This window comes from Cajanus cajan, chromosome 10, assembly GCF_000230855.2.
Source record: "Cajanus cajan strain Asha chromosome 10, NIPB_CcT2T_4, whole genome shotgun sequence".
NCBI lineage: Eukaryota > Viridiplantae > Streptophyta > Magnoliopsida > Fabales > Fabaceae > Cajanus > Cajanus cajan.
The window spans coordinates 28,209,225-28,221,577 of NC_138526.1; the positions used below are offsets into that span (position 1 = coordinate 28,209,225).

Below are 12,353 nucleotides of genomic sequence, written 5' to 3' on the forward strand. Positions count from 1 at the left end.
CCTTACTACAATAACTTCATTTGGGAAGGAAATAAATACTTGTAATGATAAGAATTTTCTGTTGGTCACAGACGAATTTTACTTCGATAATATATATATAATTATATTAATAAAATTTATATTAAATAATATAATTTTTACTTTAATTACAGACAATATTAATTTTATTTAAAAAAATTGTATTTAAGTTTTATTATTTCTTTTTCTTTTTTTCTTTTAATTTAAGGTGTTTGATAAAAAATAAGATAGATGAAAAATATGTAAAAATAAAAGATTAAATAAGATACATAAAAATATAATAAATGTATGAGAATTCTATTTAAGAGAAATAAAAAAAAAATTGAGTAGGTAACAATTGATCACTATGTAATTGATTTTATTTATATTAAAATAATATTTAAGTAACAAAAGAAACTATATTCCACATATCATATCTATGGATTAAGAAAGTAAGTGATCAAACTGTCTTCATTCTCAACGAAGCAGACAAGTGAGATAATCAGAGCTATGCTACAACAAACCTCTTGGATCTATTCGTGTGACGTTGTTGCATAAAAAATATTTTTAAGAGAAATAAAAAGGAAAAAGAAAATAACTTTTTTCATAAATTAAAAGTAACTTATATATAAATTAGTTTATCAAAAAAATTTCATTTAACTTTTTCTTAAAAAATAGACCTTAATTAGTATGAAGATGCAGATTGAGTTCTTTAGAAGCCCAAACAGATATCTTTGAAGTGCCACTATTCACATGACTTCCCACCTTGAGTTGCTCGTGTATAATAATGTTTCAAAAGCCAAAGTACGTGGTATAATTAACGATGAGAGAAGTACAAACAAACTCATACAATTTGTCTCAATCAATTCAATTAACTATACAAAAATTTACACTTTTCCTTATAGTCACTTCCCATCTTAATTATTGTCACTTTCCCTTCTTCCCTTTCCGGCATTCTGCTTCCCTCTGCTCTTTCTTCATGCTTCCGGTGTTTTCATCTCCACTCTAGTTCCCAAGGTCGTCGGCTTGTTCATTGTTCGGAGTTCCACCTTGGATTTCAAGGTACTACCCTTTTGTGACTGTTGCATTCTTCTTTGCTTACTTTCTTAAAAGTTGTGTTATGGAGGGTGGGGTAGGGCCTGGTATAAGCCCTTCCAATGTTCCAGATAAAGGTAAAGGGAAGGTTAATGGGAAAGATGAGAGCAAGAAAAGGAAACGTGGTGGGAACAACAAGAAGGATTCTCACTCTTTGATATCTATTCCTAGATATGAGTGGGTGAGAAGGAAAGTTGGCAAATCTGAGAGTAGGTTCTCGTTCCTATTTTTGATTAGCTTACTTCACAGAGGGTTGGCAATTTGCACGTCTTTTGTGTTCGACCTTATCATGGTCGAATGTTGCCAACCTGACGAGTGCGCGTTCTAGTCAGGCTCGTCATCATCCTCATTTTTTTACATGTACCGATGTCTCTTCAGGGACCCCAGCGTTTCCATTCCCTTCACTCCATTTGAGTGTTTTTTCCTTAAACATGTCAATATAGCCCCTTTCCACTCGAATAGTTGGGGCTTCCTTCGAGCTTTCTAGGTTTTGTGCTCGGCCCTAGGAGTAGAGGTTTCCTTGGCCAAGTTTATGCAATTTTATCAATTGAAACTATAGGGGATCCTCCTCTCAATTGGGTATCTTTGAGTGGTAGTAAGGAAGGGGGGCTGTTTCAATTATTCTCTTAGTCGTATAATAATTTTAAGGAGAAGTACTTTAAGATATGTCCTGTCAACGCTGATGTATCATCCGAGCACCTTTTCCACCTTGATGGAGAGCTGAGGTTCCCTTTCTATTGGCAGCGCGATCCTATCAAATTTATTTGCTCTGCTGGTTTTATTCTGTCTGTCGCTGATGAGGAGGAATAGACAAATTGTGATCGCTTCCTTGGCCTCTGGAGAGTAAGGGTGTTCTATCCCTTTTTAGGTCAAAGAAAAAGGAGAAGAGCTTGGAAAGTGAGTATTTCGATGTGCCTACCTTTGCCAAGGTGGACATCGTGTTTTTCTGACAATGTTTCTTTGTTTGTAGATTGGATGTGTAAAAAAGTAAATGACACGATTTGAAAGCCAAGTTCAGCACCGAGGAGCAGGAGATTCTCGATGTTGAGGAAGGCCAAAGTAGTCTCCGACCTCATCATAAGAGGAAGAAAAAGTCTTCAGAGGCTGAAAAAGAAGTGGTGGCTGAGGTCATTGCCACCGTTGAGATGGTAGGGGGAACCATCAACCTGACCTTGAGTCCTCCGTTGCCACCGAGCTCGTCATTGGACACACCTGCAGGTGGTGACCAATAGGAGACACATCTTTCAGCTCCTCTTGTTTAAGAGGTAATTTTAACTTGTGTGAGTTTGTCTTAGTAGAACAGGTGTTGTCTTTCATCTGTTGTTTTGCCGCTGAGCTTTGCTTCCCGATCTTGCTGCATATATTAGAGGTTCGATACAAGTCGTCCTCTTTCCAGGTTGGACCACTTGAGCATGTCCCCCGATGTGACTTCTCTATGGAGTCCCAACCTCACTGCTGAGAGTTTTTATTAGAAGGACCCAACCTTTATTGCAGATAATGTTGTTATTGAAAAGGTTGGCCCAATTAAAGGGCTCGATTCTGTCAAGGTCTTCATGAAAAGGTTGTCGCAACCCGAAAATTTCCGATCTTGCAACCTATGGTTTAGACATTGATGGAATCATGCTTTGGAGTGCAAGAGGTGACATACTTAAAGATCCAAGAGGAGTGGGCTAGATATGGAAGATTGGGCCAGTCCAGGCCCAATAGGCCCTATGGGCTTGGAAGGCCCAAACCAAGTTTCAACATGGGCCTATCTTGTTATTAACATCCTTATTATATTTTTGTTAACCTAGTTTGAATATATTTTGGTCTTGTATTTTGGACCATATAGAGTAGCATTTTAGGTTATAGGCTAGTTGGGCCTAGTTTTGGGATTCATGGGCCTTTGGGCTTTTGGTACCCAATATTGGGCTCATTTTCATTCTTGTAATTTTTCCTTTCCATTGTATTTGTTTGACCATTGTATTTAGGTCATTAGATTAGGAATATACAAGAATTACTTAAATAGGTAAATTAGGTTAAACTAGGTTTAATTTGGAAGTCATTTAAGTTACATTTGAGTCACATGTTTAGCACCATGGGTGGCTGAACATGTGCCACTCAAATTAACCCTAAATAACTCTCAAATCAAACCTAAATGCATCTAGGCACCTAAATTTTCGGACTAGCACATGGGAGCCAAAATTTGAATTCAAATTTCAAGTTTGAATTCAAATTTTGGGCGCCACATGTAGCCTTGGATTTAGGCGCCCAAAGTTGCACACTTGGAACCCTACTTAAGTGATTCTTCCACTCTTTGTATTCACTTTTGAGATTAATAAAATTGGAGAGCTTATTCAGCCCAATTTTCTTTTGAGAGTCACCGAAATTTCTCACATCAAAAGCCATAGGATAGTTCATCTTTTCCTTCTCTTTGAAGTGAGGAATCCTTTGCTCCTTAAGCTTGGATGCTTCCATCCAAGGCTTAAGCCTATTCCAACCGAGAATCATCCTTCTTCAAGTGTTCATAGCTGCGGATTCAAGTCTCCTTTGAAGAGATCCAAGCCTAGGCAAATCCAAGGAGAAGAACATCCCTCACTTCTCCTAGTATTTCTATCATTTTTGGTATCAAGAGCAATGTCTTCAAGGAGATAAGTGTTCTTGAGTTTTGGTCCGTTTGTTTTTGTGTTCATTGTGTTCTCATTGTCTTCTTTGAGTTTCTATTCGGATCTATATGCTTTATATCATATTTTGTTCCATAGATCCATTGGTTGATTGATTTTTGATTTTCTCCTTCAATCAACTTGTTAGGACCTATTAGCTTGTGCTTGTTTTTGATTTTAATGTTGAGTCTCTCCATTCCTAATATGTGTCCGTGATTGGACTGCATACATTGCATTTAGATTTTGGTTTTTAATCCATGTTTTGTCTTAGTGTGTTTGTGTAGTCTTTATATGTCTTAAAATTCCTTGAATAGCATGTTGAACTAATTTTCTTTTGTGTCTTGTTCATCAATTTGTGTTCTCGGTTTTGCTTCTCTTTTAGCTACCTATATGTGCTTTTTCTTTTGCCTTATTGTGTTCATAACTTGCTATTAGTTCTAGTAAGTTTCTTTAGAGTTAGGTTTCCATTGTGTCTTAAGTTTTCAAATCACATTTCCATTGAAAAATCTTATAAAAATTTTTGTGACTCAAAATTTCAAGTGCTTAATCTTGCTTCTAGTGCACTATCTTTTGGATTCAAATTTTTAAAGTAAATAGGCTGAAAACAGAGACAAAAACAGAGCCTAAATCAAAAGAAAAGTACAAAGATTCAAAGAAGAAAAGTGTACAAAAGAATCCAAGACAAAAACCTAAAAACTAGTGCACTAGTTTCCTTGTTTTCACTTGAATTTTTGTCTAACTTGTAGTCACGGTTTCTATAGCTTGGAATCTTAGAAAAATTTGAAACAAAAGGCAAATATACTCTCTGGACTCTTAACTTGAATATAGAAAAAGAAAGAATTAAAAAAAAAAATTAGAGAAAGCATTTTAAAGTGAAAAAGCCGAGAGGTGTACATTGGTGAAAAATCACTTGATTCCTTGTTATTGTTTTGACTACTACTTGTGCTATACTTATCCAATTGCTTTCAAATTTTTTTTGTTTTGTTCATCTACTCTAGTACCTATCTAGGAACATTCCTAACTGAGTGCTAGCTTTATTTGGAGTCTTAATTTTCAGTTTTATTTGTTGAACCTCTTTGTGTCTTGTCATATACACCTATTACTCTTGTTTTTGGTATAAGCTTTTTAAATTGTGCTTTTGTTGCTTGTCTTGTTTTCTTTCTTTAAATTCCCTGTGCTGGAAGTGGCCTCAAATCCTTGTTCAAGGATCAAGCATTGCTCAACAAAGAGTAGGAAAAGTTTGGACACTAAGACCTAAAAATTTGACCTAAATTAGTGACCAAAATTTCTCCTAAACTTCCTTCACTTGAGTGACCAATCCCTTCACCTTGTGAGGCAGCCACATTAACCTCTTTGTTGTGTTTCTTTTGCAGGTCCAGGAGCATTATTTTGAAGGATTAGTGGCGGATTAAACACTTGATTAAGTGTTGGAAAATTGGGATAACAATCCGTCACTAATTGGTTGCCAAAGCCGCCACTTTATTGTTTTCCTAGGCTAGTTTACATTTTTGCCAAATCTTTTGTATTTTAAACCAATTTGTAAAGCTTGGAGGGAGTATTAAGAAGCTGGTCAGGTATATCTAACCCTTGATAGCCTTCTCACGTGTAGTACTAGTGGAAGTGGCTTGGAAATTTCATATGTTCCAAGCTTCCACTTAGGTTATCCGACTAGCTACTTGTTTTTGCTTCCTTTAAAGTTTCTTGTCTATAATTGTGTTTACTTAGTTGCTTAATTTCGTCTAGACTTGTGTAGATTTGATTGTTCACGTTTAGTTTAGTCTTAAATACAAACAAATTGTGAAAAAAAAAGCATTCAAAATTTTTGTGAAAAATTTTGGGGAATTGAAAGTACCACAAAGGAGTTTAGTGATTTCCACTTGAAAAGGCTTGGTTATTAAGTGGCTCTTTGTAGCTCACCTCCCTTTATAGTGCAACTTGTACACTTAGACTTCCCAAGTGTTATTTTCATTCCTAGAAAATACCAAAAACATTTTATAACTTTTTGCATAGCATACAAAATCTTATTGCTTAATCATGAGTCAACATTCTCAAAGTAGTAGTGACTTTGAATCTCCTAAAAGTTTTAAAAGAATTGCCAAGGAGGTTGAGGCACTAAAACTTTGGAAGCATGATGAAATACTTCAAAAACAAAAAGAAAAACTTGAAAAGGAAGTACAAATCATGGCTTTAGAACAAGAGATTCAAAAGATTAAGCAACGAGAAGAAAAACTTTTGAAAAGATTGAATAAAAATAAAAGTCCAAAAGGTTCTTCTAGGAGCTCAACCAAGAGCTCCAATGATTCTCAAAGTCAAGATAATGATGGTAGTATACAAATGGATGCTTACTATCAACCCCCACCTAGGAGAGTCATTAAAGAACACAAAGTGAGGGAATCAAGGGTTGATCTCCCTTACTTTCATGGAAAAGAAGTTGTGGATGCCTACTTGGATTGGGAAATGAAAGTGGAGCAAATCTTCACTTGTCACCAAGTAGGTGAAGAAAGAAAAGTTCCCTTGGCCACCTTAGCTTTCCAAGGACAAGCTATGTATTGGTGGACATCCTTAGAGAGAGAGAGAAGACTTCACAATGACCCTCCAATCACTTATTGGAATGAGTTGAGGAGTGCTATGAGAAGAAGGCACATACCTTCTTATTATAGTAGGGAGCTTATGGATAAGCTCCAAAGACTCCAACAAAAGAATATGAGTGTTGAGGAGTATAGACAAAAGATGGAGTTGTATCTCATGAGGGCTGGCATAAGGGAAGAGGAAAGATTGACCATTGCTAGGTTTTTAAGTGGTCTAAATTTTGATATAAGAGATAGAGTTGAGTTACTCCCTTATAGGGACCTTGATGATTTGGTCCAACTTTGTATAAGGGTGGAACAACAAAATTTGAGAAAAGGAAAAACTCAAACTAACTCTTATATCAAGAATGACTACAAGAGGGAGGGTCAATATGACTCTTCTAAAAGTTCTAGTAAGGGTCAAGAAAAAGAAAAGGAAAATGAGAAAAATGTTGTCACTTCTAGTAGTAAAACTAGTGACATCAAATGCTTTAAATGTCTTGGGAGAGGCCATATAGCTTCTCAATGTCCAACTAAAAAGGTCATGATTTTGAGAGGACAAGACATTTATAGTAGCCTTGATGAATCTAGTTCTACCACTTCAAGTGATAGTGAGACTAGTAAGGAAGATCATCAAATTGAAAAGCTATATCCTGTTGATGGTAATCTTCTTATGGTCAAAAGGCTTCTTGGAAGTCAACCTTGTCCCACTTCACTATCACAAAGAGAGAACATCTTTCACACAAGATGTTTAGTTTCCAAAAGAACTTGTTCTCTCATTGTTGATAGTGGATCATGTTCAAATTGTTGTAGTACAAGGTTGATTAACAAGTTAGCCCTTACCACCATTCCTCACCCTCACCCTTACAAACTTCATTGGCTCAATGAAGGTGAGGAATTGGAGGTGAATCAACAAGTGAAGGTCAAGTTTTCTATAGGGGATTATAAAGATAAAGTTTTATGTGATGTGATCCCTATGGAAGCTTGTCATATTTTGCTTGGTAGGCCATGGCAATTTGATAATCAAACTATACATGATGGCCTCACTAACAAAATATCCTTCATTCATAAAAATAAGGAAATTGTTTTTAATCCTTTAACACCACCCCAAGTGTTTGAGGATCAAAAGCAAATGAAAAAGAAAAGAAACAAAGAAAAGAAAGAAGGACAGAGTATGGATAAAGGGGACTCCACTAAGACATTTGTGACAAAAGAGAGTTATTTTATGACCAAACAAGATTTGAAAAGAACTCTCTTTATTCATAAAAGTTTTGACTCTTGTCCTAATGCTGCCACTTATCTTAGAGTTGAGAATGAAAAACAAAATAAATTTCAAACCAAGAATTCTCAACTTAGAGATATAGTGAAGAAGGAGTGGACTATTCCTAGTGTTACTCCTTGTACTACTTCCTTGATGGTGCACAAGGAAGGAAGTATTTCTTTAAATTTAATAAAGCACCCAATTTTCGGTTTACATTGTTTAGTAGATACAACTTGTAATAATCTATATTCTATGTTTGATCTTATGGGAAGTTCTTACTCTTTTGAACTTAATATGTTTCCTTCCCTACAAGATAAATATAGCTTATATGATTATGAGTATCTAATAAACAATCAAATCCAAAATTGTTTAGGACGTTTTTTAGTAGTATTTTTTTTATATTTTAGGAAAAGCCTAGGATACCATTTAGGGTACTTTAGGCAAGATATTGTAGTGTTTAAAAATCAGTCTTTTCATTGTCTTAGTGTTCTTACATTTTTAGGTTTTACTTCTAGGTTATGCTTAGAAGAGGAGCCTATTTCTAGAGAGTCTAATATTTTATCTTTCTTTGTTAGGTTAGATACTAGGACTCCTCTTAGGATCCATGATCTTTTCTCTTACCAGGTTACTTCTTATTCCTTGCATATTTTATATGTAGGTGTTAATTTTTCTTCTTCCATTCATCCTCGAGATTTGAGGACAAATCCTTTTCAAGAGGGAGGGGATGATGGAATCATGCTTTGGAGTGCAAGAGGTGACATACTTAAAGATCCAAGAGGAGTGGGCTAGATATGGAAGATTGGGCCAGTCCAGGCCCAATAGGCCCTATGGGCTTGGAAGGCCCAAACCAAGTTTCAACATGGGCCTATCTTGTTATTAACATCCTTATTATATTTTTGTTAACCTATTTTGAATATATTTTGGTCTTGTATTTTGGACCATATAGAGTAGCATTTTAGGTTATAGGCTAGTTGGGCCTAGTTTTAGGATTCATGGGCCTTTAGGCTTTTGGTACCCAATATTGGGCTCATTTTCATTCTTGTAATTTTTCCTTTCCATTGTATTTGTTTGACCATTGTATTTAGGTCATTAGATTAGGAATATACAAGAATTACTTAAATAGGTAAATTAGGTTAAACTAGGTTTAATTTGGAAGTCATTTAAGTTACATTTGAGTCACATGTTTAGCACCATGGGTGGCTGAACATGTGCCACTCAAATTAACCCTAAATAACTCTCAAATCAAACCTAAATGCATCTAGGCACCTAAATTTTCGGACTAGCACATGGGAGCCAAAATTTGAATTCAAATTTCAAGTTTGAATTCAAATTTTGGGCGCCACATGTAGCCTTGGATTTAGGCGCCCAAAGTTGCACACTTGGAACCCTACTTAAGTGATTCTTCCACTCTTTGTATTCACTTTTGAGATTAATAAAATTGGAGAGCTTATTCAGCCCAATTTTCTCTTGAGAGTCACCGAAATTTCTCACATCAAAAGCCATAGGAGAGTTCATCTTTTCCTTCTCTTTGAAGTGAGGAATCCTTTGCTCCTTAAGCTTGGATGCTTCCATCCAAGGCTTAAGCCTATTCCAACCGAGAATCATCCTTCTTCAAGTGTTCATAGCTGCGGATTCAAGTCTCCTTTGAAGAGATCCAAGCCTAGGCAAATCCAAGGAGAAGAACATCCCTCACTTCTCCTAGTATTTCTATCAGACATCCTTTAAAAATCTCATCTATTAAGGAATGTCCGAACACTAGACTAATCCCTAATTAATGATTTTGAAAATAGGTTCTTGAAGTGCCACCAATGTTTTACTCTAAACATTGGAAAAAGAAAAGGTTTTTAAAAATTCAGTAATGGCCTTGATAACCAGAATTGGGTTCGGTGGTCGATTACGTGTAGGGAAGGCATTAAGCACCCCTACAGCGCCCTCAATCAATACCCTATGATGAAATGAATGTGATAAGAAATAATAAATTAAATATTAGATCCCCTTTATGAATTACTATTTACATGCTTGAAATTTAAATTACACGGTTGACCCTAAAACGTCTACATGATTGCTTTTGTTATAACAATGTATATTAAAAATAAGAAATAAAAGAGAGAGAAGAAGATTAAATAAAATACCTCGTGGCAAGCTTTGTTAGATCTTCAAATATGGAAAATCTAGGTACTTTGTGGCAACCTTTCACACTACAATTGCCTCACACTACTCAAGAAATACAATAAGAGAGAGAGAAAAAAAAATTTCGAGCTCTAAAGAGTTCTGGACAAAATTTTGGGGGCCTTGAGAACTATGCCCAAGCTGTCTATTTATAGGCATCAGAAGGGTTTCCAGAACGGCCCGTTCCAAAATCGGAACGGTCGGTTCTGGATCTGAACGTTGTGTGTTAATCTTGTGACTGAAACGGCCCGTTCTGAAACTAGAACAACCCGTTCCAGAAGTGAGATTAACACATAATTGCCAAGACTGGAACGATCGTTCCAAACAAAAGTTTATAGGTCATTTTAATAACTTGGAACGGCTCGTTCTAGTTAAGGTTTTAGCCTTTTTTTGAGGAGTTTGGAACGGCCCGTTCCAATTTAGGAATAGCCCGTTCCAAACTAGAGTTTTAGGCCCTTTCAGGAAATTGGAACGACCCATTCCGATTTTGCAACAGCTTGTTCCAGGCTTCTAAACCCAGCTTGTTTGGGCTTTTAGTCCTCCTGATGTCTTGTCCTGTTATTTCCATGCTTGGGAGCTCCATTTCTTTGATGATAGACGTCCATTTCATTGCTATTGTTGGTCCGGACGAAATTGGGTTTCTACAAAGGTTCATTACTATAGTGTCACAACCAAGATCACAATGGGACGACGAATATCAAATTTAAAATAATGAAGTCGCCACCAATGTTTATTTTTATGGAAAAAACTGAAGTTAGCGAAAATACACATATGATGGAGCTAGATTGAAGAAGATTGAGATTCTTCAATAGTTCCATGCTTGGACCGAATGTTCTTGAGGTTCACCTTTAAATGTAGCTTGAAATCTCCATGAAGAAGTCTTCAATGGAGGAGAAGCCTTAGAAGGAGGTTTGGTTACTTCAAGCTTGTTGTAGAAGCTTGAGGAACCAAAGCAAAGTTTGAAGAAACTTTGAGGGAAACCTAGAGTGGAGGTTCTCTATGGTTTAGGGACTCTTGAGTGAGAGAGAAAATCAGATTTCATTTCTCAAATTGTTCAAAAGTTAGTACAAGAGAGGTAATTACAAATATATAGGGTAGAGGTAGCTTCTAAGAGAAGCTAACCTTAACCATGGTTCACTAGGAACCATGGTAAGGTAGGCTTAACTCCCACGGTTTAGCTAGCTTGTAGGAGAAGCTAACCTTGACCATGGTTCACTTAAGAACCATGGTAAGGTAGGCTTAACCTTCCATGGTTTAGAAGCTTGCAAGGCAAACTTCAAAAACCAAGAGGTGAAGCTTGAAAAATTCGGCCAAGAAGAAACTCTTTGAGCTAGGCGGCCTTGGTCTCAAATGGCTCCATGATTTAATTTGAAAATCCTTGATTTGGTTTAGTTAGGTTCATCATATGATGATGAGACCTAGCTAAATCAAATCTACGAAAAATTAGGAGCAAAATGAGTCCAACATGCAAAATTTTGCCTAGGCCCAACTCAGACTCAATTTCTAAGCACACCCTCAAGCATTGCTAAATGCCACCCCTTTTTCCCTACTGAAAAAATACAAAATGAATGTATCAACTAAGGAGGTTAAATGGAGTTAAACTCTCCAAGTAACCTACCTTGAAATCAATATACAAACACTAGAAAAAGTAAATAAAGTGCCTCACAAATACAAAGGCAAAAATAACCTATATAAAAGAACTACTATATGTATAAACATAAGAAAAAGGTCTTTAAGATCATCCCATTCCTCTTGGTTCTTTTAGTATATCACCTCTTGGATTCCTTGGCCTTGGCCATAGTCTATCATCCCCTCCCTCTTGAAAATGATTTGACCTCAAATCTCGAGGGTCCTCATGATTATTGGCCATACCTACAAATAATAAAATTCATCAGAGGTGATATTTTCAACAAATAAATGTGAAAGGAATATCCTAGAAGGAATCCTTTCATGGAACCTAAAGAAATCTATGACACTAGACCTACTAATATAATGAATAGGATCCTCTTCTAAACATAGACTAGGTATATTTCTAAATCCTAAAAATGTGCTAAAGCTAAAACTATAGCACACTAAAGACTTAATCCTAAAAACTAAAATATCTTGCCTAAAGTACCTTATGTGGTAAGCTAGGCATTTCCTAGAAAATAATGAAAATACTACCAAGAAATTTCCTAAATAATTTTGGATTATATTATTTGTTGGATAGTTATGAAAAGAATTTGTCACAAGGAACCTTGAAGGTTCAGATGTTATATCCAACAAATAATATATTCCATAAATCGGGTGCATTATTGACACAACTAAGGTAGGAAGACTATCTACCTTGGGCACCACCAAGGAAGTAGTATGAGAAGTATAACTAAATGAAGTCCACTTCTCCTTCACAAAATCTTGAAGTTGAGATTCTTTTTCTTTAAAAATAATGGATTTGTGAGTCTCTTCTTCAAGACTAGTGGCAACGTGAGGGTAAGAGTTAAGGTCTTTATGAATAAAGAGAATAGTTTTCATAGGTTCTTTATTGATAAAGCAATTCTCTTTAGGCATAATTACCTTAGAGGATATTTCTTCCTCTTTACTCTTCCCTACCTTTTCTCTTTTTCTTTTGTTTTTCATTTGTGC

At 35.9% G+C, this 12,353-nt stretch overlaps 1 protein-coding gene across 1 annotated transcript; it reads left to right on the top strand.

Annotated features, from left to right (window-relative positions):
• The first annotated feature begins 370 nt into the window (after window positions 1–370).
• On the top strand, window positions 371–9,263 carry LOC145952710 (uncharacterized). The gene is made up of 2 exons (XM_083065652.1): window positions 371–1,059; window positions 5,108–9,263. Exon 2 carries the CDS (start codon window positions 5,769–5,771, stop codon window positions 8,349–8,351), a length of 2,583 nt encoding a protein of 860 aa, XP_082921778.1. The 5' UTR covers window positions 371–1,059; window positions 5,108–5,768; the 3' UTR covers window positions 8,352–9,263.
• The last annotated feature ends 3,090 nt before the right edge of the window (window positions 9,264–12,353 follow it).

Bases quoted from the DNA above. Each gene is read 5' to 3' on its own strand.
- LOC145952710 (XM_083065652.1), top strand. From the start codon at position 5,769: ATGAGTCAACATTCTCAAAGTAGTAGTGACTTTGAATCTCCTAAAAGT.